The 21667-nt window shown below is 35.0% G+C and overlaps 1 protein-coding gene across 1 annotated transcript in view; it reads right to left on the reverse strand.

The window, feature by feature from the left end:
- Positions 1–21667, reverse strand: part of LOC134854451 (uncharacterized) — a 277410-nt gene that overhangs the window by 184873 nt on the left and 70870 nt on the right. The window contains exons 16-21 of the mRNA XM_063870705.1: positions 12728–12951; positions 12417–12495; positions 6577–6700; positions 5461–5575; positions 2955–3030; positions 841–990 (exon numbers count right to left, since the gene is read on the reverse strand). Of these exons, the coding sequence (XP_063726775.1) occupies positions 841–990; positions 2955–3030; positions 5461–5575; positions 6577–6700; positions 12417–12495; positions 12728–12951 (768 nt within the window). The remainder of the gene's footprint in view (positions 1–840; positions 991–2954; positions 3031–5460; positions 5576–6576; positions 6701–12416; positions 12496–12727; positions 12952–21667) is intronic.

The raw sequence follows: 21667 nt of genomic DNA on the forward strand, positions 1-21667 counted from the left end.
TATACCTTTCGATTGGAAGACAGAGCTGCTTCCAAAAAGTTCTTGAGCGTTTTTTCTTTCACGCAGTAAAGAACGTGAGTTAGTTTAATAAAAGTGCTTAAACGAGATGAGCAGCTGAGTTTTTCAGCGCAAATGAAAACTTCAAAAAAGCTTGCTCTTAGGTTTGATAAAAAAATACGCTGAAAGTTAATTTTTTCCAGGGGCGGATTTAGAGGGAAGGTCGGACGCCCTCTCACAAAAACTTTATGTTTTGGTCAAAATTTTTCATAAAATGCCTAAAAAAGCGTTTTTGGCCTGTTCTTAGAAAAAAGTCGACAAAATTTTGAAAATTTTTTCTTTTGTTTTTTATATTTTACATCGCTTCATCCCGTATTTAGCCGTAATAAGACGTCATGTAAAACAAATGTGAAAATCGATTCTTTGAAAAGAGGGGAAAACAGAAAAGAACCATTATTTCCATGCACGTCTCAATTTTTAACACTTAAATTTGATAATATCAGCCTAGCCTTCATATTTAGTCAATATTTCATTTGCTGAAAATTTGTCCACACCATTTCAAGGGCAATCAGAACATTGAAGGCGTCGCCCTGATACAAGCAGTCTTGTTTATTATATAACTTATGATTATTTTTGCTACAAACGTGTGTCTTTCTCCGTATTTTACTCGAGCTCAATCCTAGAATTGGCTTATGTTTTACAAGCCCTTCCCGCTATAGCGATCAATGGCTTCATACTTTTTGAAATTTATTATTTGTAGTAAGTTTAAAAAAAACAATTGATGCCTTTTGGCGGGCGCAGTTTTTAATTTCTCCCAATTTTAGGCCGTGAAACAAAAGGTACCTGTCAAATTAGTCGTTGAGTCCACTGGGGAGACTCCGGCACCCCAGGTATCGAAGCCACCGCTAGCAACCGTAACTGACTCTATGATGACTTTGTCCTCGAAATATGCTGAAGCCACCGAATGAACAGTCACTACAGGTGTGTCCGGCACTAAAACGACATAAAATTGCTGTGAATCACTACATAAACCCCCACACTAAAAATTGATTGAAAAAACTAACTTACTAGCCCGGTAGTCCGGTAAAATACCCACTTAAATCTAATCCTCCTCACCCCCCCCCCCCTCCCGCCCCCTGAAAATGTGGGTCTACAAAGAACAATATCACCTACGCTCGATTATTTTCCATATATTCGCTCAGGGCTCAAATTTGCGTGGGGGGAGGGGGGGGGGGGTAAGAAAAAAGATAAAATGTAGGTATCAAGAGCGGTGCTGTCTGAAAGACATCCGAGCAGCCAGATAGTTTTCAGCTATTCAAAACTTCGATTACTTAAGTAAAATTGACATAATTGCAAATAGCTGCATGCAATTCGAACACGACTGCTGGTATCAGGCGAAGCCCTGAATGTTCCGACTGCCTTTTAAGGCCTATGGAGCATTAAAAACGTAAAAAAATGTTTTAAAAAATAGACCAAATTTGATGCCAGAAATCAAGAAGAAAAGATGTCTAGGACGGATTAAATCTCCGCTTACACGTTAATAGCCCGAAATATATCGCGCGTTGATTGTCCCGAGTTGGCAAAATGGTAACCTTTAAACCTCCATAACTTTAAGAAAAATGATCACAAGTGAAATATTTTTTCAATTTTAGGCTCAAGACAACAATACTTTTGGAAAAATATTTTTAAAATTCCGTCAAGAATGACTAGTTAAAAAGTCGAACTTTGTTTGAAGAAAAAACCACCCAAGCACGAATATTCAGCTACTTTCGTTACGAAAGTCGGAAAAATTACAGCAGTTACTATTTTATTATGGCTATTGGCCGTGGAGTAACGAAGTTCAAAAGATCTCGTTAGCTAAGAGCTCTACTATATTATTTTTTATCGAACTGGCCCCCTTATAATGGAAAAATTGAATAATTGGGCCAAAATAAATTTTGTACCTTGTGACGAATTGGTCCTCCTTTAGAGGAAGAATTGAACAATAAAGAATATACGAATTTTGCACCTTGTATCAAATTGGCCCTCTATAAAGGAAAAGTTGAACAGTTAAGCGTAAACAAATTTTGTACCTTTTGAATGATATGAAAAAATTTGACAAAATCGGCTAGTTAAAAAGTCTAATAATGTCTGAAGTAAAAAACACCCCGTGCACAAATATTTCGTTAATTTCGTTACGAAAGTAGAAACAATAATTAAGTTACCTTGAATTGTTTTATTCTGTGTATAGATCCGATCAGAGGGCGGATCTAGGATTTTCTCGAGGGGTGTTTTCAAAGGGGGCAGATTTTCTCGAGTGGGACGGGTTTTCTCGATAGGTGGGCTTTTTTAGGTCGACCAAATTGATTTTCCGAGCGCTCCCAAAAAACTGTAAAAACCCTATTTTTACCAAAATGTTTGCGCCGCAGCAAAATTAAAAAAAAAAAACAGGTCAAAAATGCCGTTTGTGGGCACTTTTTAGAAAATTTTGACCAAAAAACACTTTTTTTTGGCGCGAGCTCATCTTCAAAATTATTATATAATGGTGTCAACGGTGCATTTAAGAAAAATTTATGATTGGTTGGCCAAAAATGGATGTCATGAAATAACACCAAAGGGTCGAGTCCCTGAAAAAAAAGCGCCCTAAATCAGCCCCTGGATCAGACCCATTCAATGATATTTGTGAACCAAAAGCAACGTGATATTGTAACATCAACAAAAGCTCTAAAAACGTGGTAATTGTAATCAAAATGTGAATTTAGGGTCTATAGAAGCCGGATCGACAAACAATTTCAAACAAGAAGTTAGATTTTTGACAAAATGGTGATTATTGGCGGCTTTCCCCTCGTCCTCAAACATAGTATATTTTGCACCTCAAACTATCCCCTTAGTTGCAGATATGTAGTAGGCGCTTGTTGTAGAATTTGAGGCTTTGAAACTTTTTGAAGAAGAGTTATAGCAAAAAAACCTCGGCTTACCAGTGCATGCTATGATCTTCAATTCCGCTCCAGGTAGGTCTGTCGTGGGTCCATTCATACAGCCCGTGATGATACTCTGAAAAAAAAATAATTTCCTTTCTGGAATCGCAGAGGATATCAAATGATGTGTTATCTGTGTACAAATAGTCTGTTTGGCAATTTTATTTCCGCTTATTCAAGACTTTGACATCGGAGCTCTTTTTTGCGGGTATTCAAGATAGTTTTTTATGCAATCTGAAAATTTTTTTGTTCCAGAAGCGCTCGTTAAATTTTTGAAATAAATGGCCCCTCCATACCTTGCACTAAGGTTTAAGGCTCAATTCATATTACAAAAGTATTCAGATTTTGATAAAAATCTTTAATTGATGATCGAAACATAATTATTGAAATTCAAGTTTGATCTTTGTTTCGACTTTAGGAGAAATTGCGAAATAATTATGCTCAGGTTGGTTTTTTATTCTGTCAATTTCCGATTTTTTAGTTAAGCATTTTAGATAAGAAACGTTTTACACCATCAGAAAAATATTGTTGTCTTGAGCTCAAATTTAAAATTGTTAATTTGACCAATTTGCGTCTACTAACGCTCAGAATATAACGTTTTTAGAACACGCGTAAGCGACGTATTATTTCGTTCAAATTGTATAAGCAATTCATTTGATCGTAATATTGTTCCAATTTTCAAAGAAAATGGATTAGTTATGTTTGGGCCGGTTTTTTTATTCAGTGAATTTTCGTTTTGTTAACCAAGGTATTTCAACGGAATGTTTTTATATCATCTAAAACATATTGTCATCCGTAGATATAATTCAAAAAATTAGAATAAAGAAAACCAAAATAAATTGAGGCCAATTAATTGATCTTTTTAAAGGAGAAACGCTAAATAAATCTTTTTTTAATTCATATTAGCGGGGGAATAAATTGAAGGCAAAAAAATGATTTCAATTATTTGTTAAAAAAATTTTCTACCAAATTATTTTTTCATTGAACTTCAAGCTCAGCCGCTACTTTCGGGCTTTCCTTGGATATGCGAGAAGTCTTGTTTTGCCGACTTTCATATAAAATACTTGTGCTTGGAGTAATTTTATTGTCCTGAGCTCAAACTTTCACACAAAATTTTTATTTTGTGATTAATTTTGGCAAAATTATGGGGATTCAAATATTGGCATTCTTGGCCAGTTTAGGGCAATTAACGCGCAATACATTTTGTGCTATTAACGTGTAAGCGGAGATTGATTTATTGTTCCGAATTTCGTAACGAAAGTAGCGGAATCTTTGTGCTTGGGTTGGGTTTTTTTTTCTTCAGACAATATTCGACTTTTTAGCTAGCCATTTTTGACGACATTTTTTTGTCATTCGAAAGCTTTTGTTGTCTTGAGCTTAAGTTTCAAAAAAATATATGTTTTACCTGTGATCATTTTCATAAAATTATGGGACTTAAAGATTACTATTTTGGCCATTTTCGGACAATTAACGCGCGATCTATATCGCGCTATTAATGCGTACGCGGAGATTTAGTCCGTCTTAGAAGTTGTACTAAATTGGATCAAGGAAGCTTATATGCCCTAAGTGATTTGTTAATAGGAGCAAAATTTATTACTTTGTACTTAAGATGGCGTATGGGGGATGTTTTGACAAAAAATCTCAACTTTGAAAAAAATATATTTTATGATTTTTTTTCTAAATTATTCTTGTTATTACTGCTCCAGGGCCTTGCACTGATACGAACGGTCTTGTTCCGCCCTAGAAATCGTTCCATCTTGATTTGCGGCATCAAACTTGGTCTATTCAATGCTTTGTTATAGCCAAAATATATCACTTTGTACTTAGTATGGCGTGTATGGGAGCGTTTTTTTTTAAAGTTTTTTGTCATTTTTCTTTTGAGCAATTCGTCAATTTTAAAGCAAACATTATTCCATAGAACTTAAAAGGTATTCGGAACATTCAGGGCTTTGCCTGATACGAGTGATCTTGTTTTGTTTTCTCATTGTTTTTTTTTAATTTTGAATCAAGATCCCAATTATGTGCAATTTATTAAATTCAATTGCAACTGCTGGCTTTTAACAATCAATCAATTTTCGCCTCAATTTTACTGATATTTTTTTCACCATTTAATTTGAACATCCCAGTTGTCAATCCCGCTTGTCACCTCATAAAGCATACTCAATTGTAGGAGCGGATTTAGGGGAGGTGGGCGGACGCTTCCCCCCCCCCTCAGGGGTTCGACCTTTTGCCGATTCAAAAGGTCCCCCCTCGGTACTATTTTGAGATATCCATATTTAATGACGGACCCTAAAACTTTTGTAAAAGTCCTTTGGCGCCAATATATATATATATCAATTTTGAGGGGGGAGCGCGCGTAGATAAAACGCAACTTTTTGGTCAAAATTTTTCAAAAATTGCTAAGAAAAACCCCCGTTTTGGCCAGTTTTTTTAAACCTTCTCAATGAAATCAATTTAAAGTGTTCATAATTCTTGTGGGTGAGCTTAACCACTTTTTTTCACTCACCTGAATCGATATGTTGTAAGCTGTTCCTGGGTTCAGAGAGCTCAAAGTCATATTATTTCCTGTAACTACTGCAGTTCCACCTTGAGTATTGATCGGTCCTGTACTATTACCATATCTAAAATTATCAGACAAGACTGCTAAAATCAGGGCGAATTTGAAGTTTTACCATCGAAATAAATATGTTTTTAGGATTTTACAAACAAGATCAAAATTGAATCACATGGATATCAAGCAGATGTGTAGAAAAAAAGGTAAACCGAAAAAAGGGGTAAACTTTGAAATCTCATCGTAGATATTTTAATTCAGAAGTATCGATAAAAATCCTAATTCATCCGATGAAAAATTATGGTTAGTCGACTAGATACGAATTTCGTATGTGTTGCAAATAGCTGATAGTTTCTTGCTCAAGAGGGGGCAGCGTCTCCTCCCTTAAATCAAATTCAGATGCCAGGCAAGAAATTAATTGATGGATGCAAACCGACCCACACAAACAAGCCGTTCACATTAGAGATTTCAATGGAATTAGGTAGTAAATTTTTTAATCAAAACTTTTCCTCTCCCAGATGACATTTGCATAACCGAATTTAAAAGACAAACTAAACCAATTACTGTAGAAGTAGCTCAGCGTTTTCCGACCATTGCTATCATACAAAAAATATAGAAATTTTTAGTTGGTGTTAATATTATGAATTGATCATTACACAGATTATCACAACTTCTTTTAAAAAGAATGACACGCCATTTAGATAAATAGAACTTAGAAACTTTAAATAGTTATGACCTCGTAGACATCCTTGTTTTCGCTCTTTGCTATAAATATCGTCTAAATAGCAAAAAAAAAATCTTTTTTTTCGACTTTTTCTCGATACTTTTCGAGCCATTTAATATATTTTTTTGGGGGCTTTAAAGCATAACTGAAAATGCTTGAATATGATACACACTTAGCGACTTAGGAACATGCTTTGAGATTTTTTTTAGCTGATATCAACGATGTTTTAAGCTGATTTAACTTGATAAAAAATAACAACTCGTACTGTATCCCGTTCCTACGATCTCTAGCGGGTGGTGCAAACAATAAGTACAATGAAGGGACAATAGTCATAAACTGTAACTTACTCATTAATGACAGTCTTGTTCACAGTGCCGCTGACAGCAGGTACCGAGATTTTGTCTCCGTCAATTGTGATCGAAGTTGTGGTGATGATTGTGCCGGGATTGGCCAGAGTCACCGCTCCTGGTGCTAAAAAATCACCATACCACTTAACTTTTGCATCAGTTTAGCATGATTTAATTTTTAATGCGGCACCGCTTACAAAAGTCGAGACAGATTTCAGATCTGTGCTAATTGCGCTTTTCCAATGCGCACCAATTTACAAAAAATTATAATAGCTCATTCACTACGTAAACTTCTTCAGCAGCAAAATTTTATAAAAAATCGAAAATTGCACGGTAATATAGGCACGATTGTCTTTAAAAACAGCCAGCAAATTGTTTCTGACTAATTGAGAATTGATTGGCTGCAGGTTCTTGTCAATTCAATTTTCTGTGAATATGAAAATAGCCCGCTATTTTTTGTCGCAATATCGATTTTATGCTCAAATAAATTTTTTTCGAACTTAAAACATTTGTGATTTTATTATAGTCGTTAACGTAGTTCAGGCTGAGTTTTAGGCAGGTTGAGATACAAATAAAATGCAATTGACTATGATTTTTTGCGCGAATCCAAATTTGAAAATTTTATGCTTTTATACCTAACCTACTTTTATTTTAATGGTGACAAAAGTATTTTAAACTGCCAAAAAAATCAGGCCACGATTATCGACTGAAAATTTTTTTGACTAAATACTTACTAGCCATACTCAAAAATTTACGATTAGAAGAAAACTGAAATACGTAGAATAACACAAATCTCAAAAATAACTCAAGCTTTCGTATGGATATATTGAAACAAGGAAGTAAGAGTGTAAGACTAAGTATTCACAGGAACCTATCCGATAGAAAACAGACGGTGTACTCTATTCGAAACTACTCTGTGAGAAAAAAAGTAAAACTTTTTGTACCGACTTATGAATCTCCACCCCAAAAAAAATACAGTCGGAGTATATATCAGTATATCCTATAAAAAAGTTGTACTGATTTTTGTTCCAACTTTCGAAGAAAGTGCGGAATATATATATTTGAGGATTTTTTTCATTCAACCAATTTACAGTTTACAAAAGACTATTGCTCACTTTGGGAACCAATCCTTTTGTTTTCGTTTGTCCAGCTGTTCGTACACGGTACTATATTATCCCGACTAAAATTACTGCCTGAAAATAGTCTATGTAAACTTATCTTTTTATACTTTGATGCTGAAAGTGTAAATTTTAGTGCTTTTAGTGTGAATTATCCTGCACCACAACAAAATTCCAAATTGAATTGAGGAAAACTAATTGGTCTCAATAAATCCAAATGCGACTCAAATTTTAACACACTAAAATTAAGATTATCATTGAAAAATAAATCGCTCTAAACTTCACTATGAAAGACGAGGGAATATCGGACTGAAATGCAACGTCAAGCTAGCCTAGATACTGTAGCATGTATAACTGGAGCTTCAAAGACATTTGTTCGGAACTGACAAAATTTTTTGGGAAAAAGCTTGTTTGCGCATAGAAATGATTTCACGACATAGTAAAATCGTTGAAAAAGTGTCTAGTTTTCTTAAAAGTTTTTAAAACCGTCGACTTCATGGATGTAAGATATCGTCGACTTCGTGATCACAGTAAATTTGGGGGATCAATTTATCACAGTCTCCCTTCCATAGTGGTTTAGGGGGTTGCGGATCTGCCTATTAGCATGAGTGTCAATAAGCATGCCTATGTGAATATAGTTTGAAGATTTGTACAAGTGTGCTAGAAGGATTTCGATAAAAACCAAGTGTGACGGGGGGTCCCAAATCATGCTAATCTTAAGCAAATAAAGCAATTAAGTTAATCAATAGACGCTCGCTACCCGAGCGTTTCAAGACTTTTTCACAAACATAATTAACCTGCCTTATTTACGCTGACTAATTTTGTTTGATACTTTAAATCACATTACCGAGGCAAGTTGGGGTCTTTTAACTTAATAAACCCGAAATTCAATATATCAACGTCTTGAAAAAATTTATTTTGCTTCAATGTGATTGGCTAGAATAAGCCAATCAATTTTCAGTGCCATCTAAAATGCTTTGTTCACAACTTCAAGTCATTTTCAAAAAAACCGAATAGGCCAAAATTTAAAAAATGTTTGGTATAATATTCAAACTTATTTCAAATATGCTGGATATTTTTACCCAATAAAATGCAGAAAACTGCTCCAAAAAATACCACCTTTATAGCTGCTCACAATTCTGCCTTGTTAGAAATCGGCTAAAGAGTACAGTGATTGCATTTGTATTAACCAAACCAACCATGCTATCAATGTTTTGTTCTCTTTCTCTACATTTACAACTTGAGTATTACAAAACCGCGAAATTAAAAAACTTGGGCGGAATAAGTAAAACGATCATAAAAACGAACAAGACTGCTCGTATCAGGGCGAAGCCCTGAATGTTCCGACTGCCTTTTAAGGTTTATTGAGCAGCAGTAATACATAAAAAAATGAAATGAAATAAAATAAAATGAAATTTTTTTTTTAATTTGAAATTTTTTAAGGAAAATCATCCCCCCACACGCCATATAAAATACAAAAAGATAGATTTCGTTCCTTGTAACAAATCAATTATGGCAAATAAGCTTCGTTCAACCAATTTGGAACGATTTATAAGACGGATTAAATCTCCGCTTACCCGTTAATACCGCGAATTATATTGCGCGTTAATTGTCCCAAATTGGTCAAAATGGCCAAAATGGCAATCTTTAAACCCTCATAACTTTACGAAAAATGATCACAGGTGAATTATTTTTTCAAATTTAAGCTCAGGACAACAATACCTTTTGAATGATAAAAAAAAAATCCGTCAAAAAAGGCTAGTTAAAAAGTCGAAATTTGTCTGAAGAAAAAAAAAACCCACCCGAGCACAAATATTCCGTTACTTTCGTATCGAAAGTCGGAACAACAAGACTGCTCGTATCAGGGCAAAACCTTGAATGTTCCGACTGCCTTTTAAAGTTTATGAAGCAGTAATAACCTATAGAAAAATTGAATGTAATAAAATAAAATGAAAATTTTCTTCTTCTAAAATTTGAAATTTTTTATAAAAATCATCCCCCCACACGCCATATAAAGTACAAAAGGATAGATTTCGTTTCTTGTAACAAATCAATTATGGCAAATAAGTTTCGTTCAACCAATTTGAAACGATTTCTAAGACGGATTAAACCTCCGCTTACGCGTTAATAGCGCGCAATATATCGCGCGCTTAAGAAAAATGATCACAGGTGAAATATCTTTTCAAATTTAAGCTCAAGACAACAAACCCTTTTGAATGATATAAAAAAATTGCGTCAGAAATTGCTAGTTAAAAAGTCGAAATTTGTCTGAAGAAAAAAAACCCACCCCGAGCACAAATATTCCGTTACTTTCGTATCGAAAGTCGGAACAACAAGACTGCTCGTATCAGTGCGAAGCCCTGAAAAATCCGACTGCCTTTCAACGTTTATGGAGCAGTAATAAAATAAACAACATAGAAAAATTGAATGAAATAAAACAAAATGAAAAACTTTTCTAAAATTTGAAAATTGTTCTTTGAAAATCATCACCCCACACGCCATATAAAGTACAAAACAATAGGTTTCGCTCCTTGTAACAAATCAATTATGGCGAATAAGCTTCTTTCAATCAATTTTGAACGATTTCTAGGACGGAAATAAATCTCCGCTCACGTGTTAATAGCGCGAATTATATCGCGCGTTAATTGTCCCAAATTGGTCAAAATGGCCAAAATGGCCAAAATGGCAACATTTAAACCCTCATAACTTTACGAAAAAGTATCACAGGTAAAATATTTTTTCAAAACTAAGCTCAAGATAACCATAGCTTACGAGTGATATAAAAAATTTCCCTCAAAAATGGCTAGTTAAAAGTCGAAATTTGTCTAAAGAAAAAAAACCCACCCCGAGCACAAATATTCCGTTACTTTCGTATCGAAAGTTCGAACAACAAGACTGCTCGTATCAGGACAAAGCTCTAAAAGTTTCGACTGCCATTTAACGTTTATGGAGCAGTAATAACATAAACAACATAAAAAATAAACAAAAATAAAAAAAAAAATGAAAAACTTTTTTTCTAAAATTTGAAAATTTTTCTTTGAAAATCATTCCCCCACACGCTATATAAAGTACAAAACAATAGATTGCGCTCCTTGTAACAATTCAATTATGGCAAATAAGCTTCGTTCAACCAATTTCGAACAACTTCTAAGACGGATTAAATCTCAGCTTACGCGTTAAAAGCGCGAATTGTATCGCGCGTTAATTGTCCGAAATTGGTCAAAATGGCAATCTTTAAACCCTTATAACTTTACGAAAAAGGATCAGAGGTGAAATATCTGTTCAAATTTAAGCTCAGGACAACAATAGCTTTCGAATGATAAAAGAAAATTCCGTCAAAAATGGCTAGTTAAAAAGTCGAAATTTGTCTGAAGAAAAAATCCAACCCCGAACACAAATATTCCGTTACTTTCGTATCGAAAGTCGGAACAATAACTTTTAAGCGTTTCATTTACATTAGGAACCCTGTTAGTTTCTAGGGACCCCTTTATCACATTTGTTCCTGAAGATTCGCAGATTCGCTACTTCCCGTTTTTTTTCTACTCAAAATTGCTATTATTAACAGCGTTCAGTAAAACGAATTTTCAGCTGGGTGAAACTGAAAAATTAACTCCCCTAACAAATCAAGTGGTTTTCGAAATTATTTGAAGTTTTGCGCTATTTTATCGTCTGAAAGCGCCCCCAGTTAAAGCAATTAACGCATGCTAATAGGCACACATGCTAATTGCTTGATAGAGGATGATCTTGACTCTTTTTTGTTGAAACTTTCAACAAGCAATCAGAATTGACTGTTTTACGAGCAGCGCTTAGTCATTTCAAGTCACATTTGTCAGTGACATAGAAGCAGAAGATCTTTTCTGTTGGTCTATGCTTCCTTTAGACACGAATGACCGCATGTGTCAAATTTTGTTAACTAATGAGATTTCACCATTGATAAACTCAGAAGGAATAAGCGTCAAAATCAGTCAGTTCAGGACAATTTTAAGGGTTTTGATTGGTCGAGACTTTTCGCGCATTCGGCTCTTCGTGCTTGAGAATCCCCAGGGATAGTCATGCAGTACATAATAACCCTTTGTAATGGCAGTAGTCAATTATATATCTCATCCAATCAGAACGTGGCTCTTTTTCCTTTTCCCCCCCACCTCACATGAGCATCAATTTTATGGTCTAACGAGTGGTTTTACAAGGTTACTTATGAAGACCAAATATGTTTGTCATGGCCTAATTTATTTGCATGTCAATTTTTATGACAATCGGACAATGCGAACAGTAATTTTAATTATAAAAAATTGTAGGTGGGGGGGAAAAGGAAAAAGAGCCCAGAACGTTTTACCTTTCTTAAAGAATCTGGTGAATTGCGTGCGTGATAACAATTCTGCCAAGGTTTATTCGGACCATTTATAGGATTTCTGCTGATTAGAACTCTCGGCCATTTGATCCTTATGTTATGAGAAAAATCTCATTGGTACAATTATAACAATCGGGTGCATTTCTGCAATGCTGGTTTTAACTTGGTTCCAAGCTGATTTTCTAGCGAATCTGAATCGAGTAATTTTTAAGTGAAATTAAACAGAGAAGTAGAAAGTTTCTATTTTTTTCTTCTAGGTCTGGAATATCCTCATCTTCATATCTTCGGGAAACAGGGGGGGGGGGGGGGGGTTGTTGAATGGATCCAGTAAGGGGCGGAGCAACTATGTTTGTAATTTGAAGCAAATTACTCACACGTGCAGAGGTCGAAAGTTTGCGGGTAGCTTTGGGCTATGACGTCACAGTTCAAATCATCATCAAACCCCTCGACTACCTGTAACAAATAAAAATGAAAATTCAAAAGGATTTTGTTCCGTTTGATTAATGTTGATGAATTGCACCTCGTAATTTTTAAGATTGCCCTAAAAAACCATAATTTTTTGAAAATTAAACTGCAAGTTCTAATTTGGTAAAATTATTATCAAGAATTTCAAGCCATTTGCCTTGTTTTTCGACAAAATGTCACCTGCTTAGAAAAATGCTGACGAAAACAGTATAAATTGTACCTGGACTTTGTACAAGGTTCCAGCTGCCAGGTTCGAGATCAGAGCGCTCTTGCCATTTCCTCTAAACTCAGTTGGTGGGTCGATAGTTGCAGTAGGGGTGTCCAGGACTTCTGTGACCGTCATGCTGCCTTTGTAGTTTATGCCCAAATCGTCCAAAGAAATTCTGATTGAAGTGTCGTTTGTAGTGAGCGTGTTATTCGGTATGAGGCTCGGAATATTCGGAGCTGAAGTTATTAAGTGTTTATACATATGCACAGCTTCAGTTGATTAGAATAAGCGTAGCAGATGATCTATCATAAACACTATTTTGAATTTTAATTAAATATTTTGAATTCTCTGAGGCTTTCTAAAAATGTTATTTGATTCAATTGCTTCAAAATCTACAGATAAAATGTTGCCGCCTTCGATTTGCAAAGTCATCATGATTTGAATATTTTGTGTAGTATAACATTTAAATTTTTGAGGGCGATTACCTTATAATCATAATGTTTATAACTGCAAGAATAGCCGGTTGTGCACGGATTGTTCCGACCATCTTATTTAAAAACATTGTTTTTAATTTTTTTTTGCTTTTTTGTGCTCGATGTAAAAAGAGGAGCTAACAAAACATTTAGACCATTATCATTTAGACCATTATCATCCTTAACTGACTGCAGCTGTCTTTTAAAGACAATAACAAAACAAAAAATAATATCAGAGATGTTTCTGAAAGTTTTTCAAATTGTTTTTCAAATTATCTGAAAGTTTTCAAATTGTTTTTCAAATTATCTGAAAGTTTTTTCAAGTGCCAGCGAGGTTCTATGTTAGATGAGTATTCAAGAGCTACGTTTTCTTAACTAAAACTATGTGTTCTATAGTTTAAATAATCGATTGTCTTAAAAACAAAAAAAATTCAAACTGAAAAGCAAAAAACTGGAAAACTTTTAACTGAGAAAATTTTTCAATGTCGTTCAAAAGGTTTTAATATGATATATCACTCGACCTTTTTTAAATTATTTGTGGCACCTGATTTTTTTTGCAACAAAAAAATCCCGAGGACATATATTCAGGGTCTATTCTCATGCGCGAAGGACCGAATGCGCGAAAAAAACTCGCGAGCGAATGACCGAAAACAAAATTAGCCGAAAGACAAATTTTAAAAAGAAGCAAATGTCATTCAATTAAACGAAGCAATTGAGTTAGGTTCGAGTTGGTTAACTCATAGAGTAATTTCGGATAGGGTACACCGTCTGCTCGTCACGCTATCTTATTTTCGGCCGGATAGATTCGTGCAACTTCTTAGTCTAATACCGATCCTAATCTTACTCTTATACTATCTAGTCTCAGGTTGTTTAACTAGTCTCTGCTAGGCTCAATAGATCTAGGGTATACTGGTTTATTGCGGCTGCTGAAGTGCTCGGGAGAGTCCAACTAATTTCTAAGTTAAATTCAAATCTCTCTGGTGCTGAAATTACAAGTAACTTCAGCACTTACAAATAAGTGGGTTGTTAGTTAGATGGATCATGATTGGTTAATATTAAATACTTTACATTGGTAAAATATCTAAATTATCCAATCATAAAATGTAGTTTAGATCAGGTTCCACCCATCCGGGTTTTACAGAGTTTTTTAGAATAGTTCTTCTGCAATTCGAAGGATGGATGATGAAAGTTGGTGTTTGGCGAACATCTTATTTCTTCTGTTTCCTTTTTGTTAAAGAAGTTCCAGGAAGCTGGAGTTAGAGACATAAGACGTTGTGTCTTCTAGTGACAACGACTAAGTCTTTGCCACAAACTCAAATCTGATTTCAGAATGGTTTGCTATGTCAGGTTTTTCTGTTCTGCGTGGAGATTGTGCGTGGAGGGGATGCCTGGTTACTCGGATCTGTACGTATACTTGAACATCGAGGTGGTCATTGGTCTAGTTCAATGAAGTCCTTTTCTGCGAAGTCAAGTCGTACTCTAAATCCTTTGAGTTGTGATTGTGAGTGGCATATCGATTGTGGTTGGTCATTCTCTCTCGAGCGTAGTGGGGTCGTTTTGTTTTTAGATGTTCGTCCTTGGTGTTGTATCCTGATCTATGTATTGCATAATGTAATTTACATTTTATAAAACATTTATTAGTTTAATATTTTTTAATTATGATTTTAGTTAGTTGTTTTCACAAAAGCTTTTTGTTTTAGTTCGGTTATTTTGAAGAGTTACTCACACTTGAGTAGCTCTTATTAAAAATAGAGGTGTGGTCACAAAGCGTGGATGTAGCGCGGTGGGTTAGGCCGGCTATAGTGCATGCTCAGGACGTCCTTCCTGGTGGGTTAGGCCAGGAGTGGGAGTATGATTTCATGCGGTTTTTGTGAGGGGTCCTGTTATGTGACAACGTTTTATGTTGGGTTTGTTGTGGTTTTTCTTATGTCTTGTTGGTTATGTCCTTTTTCCAAAAATCAAATTGTTTGTGGTATGGGTTTGTCTTTCGACTTTTTTGTGTTTTATTATTTCTTTCTTAGACTTTATAATAGTCTTCAAAAGAATAAATTATCCAGTTTTAAACTGGGTTAATCCGGTTTGGGTACCGTTGGTTTCCTTTTCTTAGTCATGCTGTTATTCTATGATTTGTGGTATTTAGTAAGCTGCGTTGGTTAGTTTTGTTTAGTATGTGATTCCTTTCCAACCGGGTTAAAGGAAAGTTTGAAACATGTTATTATATGTTAGAGTTGTTGAGTGTGAAAACTTGAAACTGAAATTCATTATTTTAAACAATTCTTCGTGGGCGAGCTGTGCGAGTGTGGATAGAATTTCTGTGCGAATGAATGAAAATATCAAAAGGTTAGTACTGCAATTGCATTTTATTAATTTACTGCATAGAATTTGGAAATTTACTGCTAGTTATGGGGGAATTTTAAGTTACAAATTTTCATTATAATTAGATTTACTGCTTGTGGGGAAAATTTTAGAAATGAATTTACTGCATTGGTATTAAATTTATAAATTTATAAGTGTAAGAGATTAATAGAATTGTTGAAATCTGTTTGATGAAATTTGCGATCTTTATTTGTTTTTTGTGGTTTTTGTAGGTGATCGTCGGATGAAGACTAAAAATCTAAAGAAAACATGGATAAAGAATGGTGAGTTTTTAATATTTTAATTAGTTAGTAATATTCATTTAATTCATACTTACCTGTTAGTCGTCGGGGAAAAAACCGTGGGGGAAGATGTCGTGAATTAGTTCTGAAGTTGTTAGTAGTTTAGCTAAGATGCGGATGATATTTTTAGTCTGAAGCAGTGGCCAAAGCAATTGAAGTGCCTTGATAGTGGTTAGTTCTTCAGTGCCAACTGCAAACTCATAAGGTGTGTTTTGGATTAGATTATATAATTTGTGATTGAATTTAGTGTTGTGAATGAATTCTAAAATTGGGATTTCTATAGGTTGTACAAACTCGTGCGGGATAAGGAAGGGTCGGGATTCTTCGGCGTTGAAGGTCTTGGTGATGGGACAGAAGATGTACATTTGGGTTATGGGGTCATAATTACGAAGAATACCATGAAGGTTAGTATCTTTAATGCAATATGTGAAATTTAGGAAAAATGGTGAAGTGTATTTGGAATTAATGAATTGAAAACGATGGTGTGGTTGTCTAGAGGGTGTGTGTAGGTCAAAGTGATTTTGGATGAAGCGATAATAACTATATGTGTGGGTTTGTTTAGTGCGCAACATAATATCGTGTGAGCAGTGTAAATCTCTTTCGTGTGGTGCAAGGAAATGAAAGGTTAGTGAAAATATTTGGAAGCGTTCTTTAAAACTTTCGTATGCTTGTGTGTCTGTTAGTGCTTCTGAAATAATGTGATCAAACTTTCGGTCGAAGATGTTTAGTGTGAATATATATGGTGTCTTGATGAAAAATTTCTCGGTAATTTGTGGATTAGCGAAGCGATCGTCGTCTAAGAATTGATCTTGGTTAGCTCTGATGATGTTGTGATCATAGTATTCGAGTGTATATTCGTTAGCTCTAGGTGCAGTGTGTGTTTTTAGTGATTTTTTATATCCAACGTAAGTAAATTGTCTAGCGGTTAGTGGTGTAGTGAGTCGATATAGCATGTCCGTATTTCGCTCTATATCGATGTGAGTGTTAGATAAAGGTAAGCAAAGAGGGTTAGTAAAATGATAATATGAGGTCCAAGAGAGAGTGGGCATTAAAACGTATTCATCTACAAAGTTGCGTATTTCGTTAGTGTCGTGGGGGGTGTTTAAGGTGTATTGTGGGAATGAGGGTAAGGTGATGGCTAAAAATTCTTTTGTGTTAGTATGCTTGGGGTGGTTGATGTATTCACGGGCTGTTCCTGGTTTTGCTGGGAAAGGATGGTTGGGGAACTTTCTTTTAAAAGTGCGGTAAGCTCTATTAGTGTTGAGTGAAGATTCAGTTGATGTGGATGATGGTGCTAATGATTCAGTATAATTTGAAGAGGGTGTAGGGGTAGGGGGATTGGATGAATTTATAGTGGAGGAGATTTGGTTTATGGTTGGGGTATTAAGGTGGTAGGGTTGTTGTTGGAGGGTAATAAAATTATCTAGCTCTGGGGAGATTCGGGGGGTGTCTGGAGAATGAGATGATTGGTCAGAATGGTATGAGGAGTAGGTTGGGGTAACTTGGGAAGCATAAGAGGGTGTGGAAGTGATTGGGTCAGGGTTATTGGATAATATGGGTTGAAAAGGGGGTTGAGAAAAATTAGAAGAATTATGAAAATGATTTGATGGGGATGGTTCTGAGTCGGCAAATTCATCGGGGGTTTCAATATTCGGGTTATTGAGTTGTGAGATGGAATATAAAACTGAGATGTGTGAATTAGTGTCGGAATTCATGCCTGATGTTACATTACTAGGTGGAAAATCGGGTGGCGGGAAAGCAAAAAGTGGTATTATTGGGATTGGAGAGGTAAGATTGGTTGGGTGGGAATTTGATCGGTGTAGTGATCCAAGTTGGCGGCTCATCGTGGGCTAAAAAAATGATTATTTTGAGACTGAAAAGCGGTGGTATGGGGCTGTTCAATAATTTGTTCATAAGTATTTTGATCTTGTGACTGGTGTGTCATTATATGTTGAATGGGACTTTGTGATGTGGTGAGTCGAAAATTTGGATTATGTGTGATGGCTAAATTTCGAAAATTTCGTGGGACTAGGGATAGTGGATGGTTATTTGGTAGGGGTGGTAATTGTGGTGCCGTTGGCGTTATGTCTACATTGTTATGTTCTTCGTCGTATGTATTTTGTCGTGTTGCTATTTTTGTGTTATATTCTTTTATTTGTGCGTCTAAAAGAATTTTGTTTATAGATGTAGAAAAGATTCCAAAAAATCCTGCAAATAGTATTCGTGCTACACTTGCTTGTCTGTTTACTTGTGTGTGTATAGCATATGTGTTGTAGATTCCTTTTAAAAGTGAGAAAAGAAATCCAATAAAGTTAAACATTGCGTATAAAATAGTCAATTTTTCTAAGATGTAGTAGGGCCATCCTAGAAAATCGAGGATCTCATTTTTGAGTGTAACAAAGCTAAAAATGTTAATTGGTGATATATCTTGGGGACGGTATTTTTCACCGTTTAGATATATATAATCTTTAATGTCTTTAAAATATCCGCTATAGTCTTGCGTGTAGATATCGGCAAATCCTGCGGTTTCTGCAAGTTTGCGTAAATTTTGGTCTATTGATTGTCTTTGTATAGTGTCCATTTGTGTTAATAATTCTTGGAATTGTTGTGTTCTAATGTGATGTTGAATATCTGATTTTGAATAGATTCCTATTGATTGTAAGTCTATATTTGGGTTTCGAGCAATAGCGCGAATGCTTTCTGGTGAAAATTTTTTGAGTGATTGCATTAATGTGGGATATGGAGTGAGAAGATAACATTTATTTTCATCAGGGTTTAGTTGTACTACATTGTGGCTGTTTTCTGATCCACATGGGACTGCGGTATCCCAGAAATAGGTTCTTCGTGAAAGTGTATCCACGAAATGTACTTTATTCTTATAAAAGATAGGGATTCTTTTATAACATCGTTTATCTTCAAAAACGTATAGTGGTGATACTTTTTTAGTACAAGTATAAAACCATAAGATGTTTCCTTCATAGTCTAAAAAATTTGATCTATTTCCAGATAATAAGTATCCTGCATAGGGTATTTTTAATACTGCTAGTGCAAGTGATTGTAATATTTGTGTTCGTTCTAATTCGCATAGTTGGTGTAGTGTTTCTAATTCGGAGAGTGACATTTCTTGAAAAATTCGGCTAATTGTATAATCTAGTTTCATATCTAAATGAATATCATAGTGGATATTACCGAAATATGTAGTATTCATTAGTGATAATTCTTGTAAGCGTGTGCTTCTGGTGTCATGGGGTTTTAGATGTCCACCAGGTTGTCCGTTGCTTTTTTCAAAATTAACTGGTATATAGGATGTTCCTTCGTTTAGAGGATGACCTGTGGCATATGGGTCGATTTTTACTTTTCCAGTGGTCATGTCGAATCCTTTTTCGTATTCAACTAATATTTCAGAGTATTGTGTTCTGTGAAGTGGATTCCTGTATTTACATGCAAGTTCTGTTTCTTGATATATTTGAAAACGTGTCAATTTATTTTCTATATTGTCTATGTTTCTAAAATTAGAACTTAGTTTTCGTGATGGATGGACTTGTTCATATGGAATTGATTGTATAAAATATTTTTCGTGAAATTTTATCATACGAGCGTGTATTTTTGCTACTTGAAATGTTGTACATGTATCTTCGGGGAACCAAACAATTGTTGCTTGTGTTCTCGTTGTAGGGTCGCAATAACCTTGATCATTTTTACAAGGTAATCGGATTCCTTGATAGATCATTGTATTATCTGATAAATCTCGTGTTAGTTGTATTTTTTCGAGTTGTATTTTCCAATCGAAAAACATTATTTCTTGGTATCCTTTATTTTTTGTGTCTGCTTTGCAGTTTGATGGGTCATTTATACCAATGTGTGGTATCCAATGTTTATCGTGTAGGTCATAGGTTAATCGTCCGTGTGCGCCGTTATACGGGTATTTTTCGTCTAGTTTTATATGTCCTTGGTGTCTTTCAAGTTGTGATTGATGTACAGAGTCTGGAAAAACTTGAAAATTAACTAACTTTCTTTGGGAGTTTTTATTTTGTGTGATGTTTAGTCTAAGTAATTCATTTTTACAATCGTCGGGATTGAGATGTAAAAGACGTTCTATATTACTTTGATAGAATGATTCATGGTCAAGTCGGTTTTTGTTTCCGTTCGAGACTTGTGAACAATGTACTTTCTTTTCGGAAAATGTTGCTGTGAATTTATAACCTGTAACTGTTGTTGCTCGGGCTTTTGAATAGAGTGTTGCTATTACATCTGTGGTTTCTATAGCTTGTGGTTCTGTTTCACATTGTGATACTTGATTTATTGCATATTTATGTAGTGTTTTTTGTTCATTTTCTTCACAATCGTAATGTGTTACTAATAAATCTTGTGGTCCTGTACGAGGGGAAGGGTTTATGTTTTGATTTGAGATTACTAGAAAAAGGAGTTGGAGAAAAATTAATAATTTTAGAATATACATGTGTATGATAATCCTGAGTATGGATTATAAAATGTAATGTAGCCAATTGTGTTTTTGGTATATCTGTCGTATTTGTATATTACTTCAGTAGTTATAAACGGTGGTGGTAGTGATTGAGCTGTTATGTTAGGTGGATTTAATGGGTAGGGATGTTGGGTAATATTATTTAACTTAACTGTGATTTCAAACTTTAATTGTAAACTGTTTTGTTGGAGTATTTGAATATTGTGATCACGGATATCGTTGTGAATATCTTGGCGATATTGTAATCTATTAAGTGCCCAGTTATGAAGGCGGTTACTTTCTTGATGTTGTCCAAATAATGGTGGAGGTGCTGTAAATGTATTCCAATCTAGTCTTAAAGGAATATTTATTGATGATTGTTCTCGATATCTGGCGTCGAGATTATTTGGAAAATTTAAGTTAAAAGGTGGTGGTGAAATCTGGCTTATTGATGGTGTTGATGGTAGTGATAATGTTTCTGGTAGTGATGAGGATGTTGTTGTATCCGTAGAAATATCTATTGGATTATTGACTAAATTTAATTCACCTTGTGTAAATGAATGTGTTGTCCAATATGGTAGTCGTGATGCCTGGTTTGGGGGGTTAAAGGGATTTTCACGTATTTGTTCAGATGTTGGTGTTGAACCTAAGTAATCTGATGGTAGGCTTGAGGTGCTACGTTGTGAAAGAAGCGTAGGGGTTTCTGGTAATATACCAATGGGGTTTTCTGGAGTGTTTTGTGATGGGGATTGAGGTATATCAAAATGAACTCGGGGAGTTTGAAGATTTCTGTTTCGTCGAGGATGTATAATTTGTCTATTTATTTCGACTGTATTTTGGTTTTGACTAGAATTTCTTATTCTACTTAGTTCTTGTGGTAGTGTTGGGTATAGGTTATATGTTGGTTCGCTTAAAGGTGCTTGTCGTTGAACTGGTTCTAGTGGTTCTGATAAACGAGCATGTCGTTCTTCAAAAGTGTATGGATTGTCTTGAAAAGAAATTCGTGTAGATGTTTGAGGATTTTGAGTAGTTGAAGGTGGTGTTTGGTTATCTTGGGATGATGTCGGTGAAGACTGATTCTGTGACTGTTGGGTAGCAATTTTTGATGGATTTTTGAATTGTTACTTTAGTGGGAAGGTTTATGTTTATTATAGTATTCTTCCAAAAAAAGAATTAGAAGGATTGTTGCTAGGGCAAATGTGAAGATTGCCTTCTTTATACATTTACATATTGTCAAAATGAGGGATGATAAAAATGTTATGAAAATTACAAACAATAAAAAAATATCGGTTCTACTGAAAATTGTTCGTATCATTTAGACAAGTTATATGACTCGTACCTGTGGATGTAATCAAGGGTT

Source organism: Symsagittifera roscoffensis, chromosome 9, assembly GCF_963678635.1.
Source record: "Symsagittifera roscoffensis chromosome 9, txSymRosc1.1, whole genome shotgun sequence".
In the NCBI taxonomy this organism is placed as follows: domain Eukaryota; kingdom Metazoa; phylum Xenacoelomorpha; order Acoela; family Convolutidae; genus Symsagittifera; species Symsagittifera roscoffensis.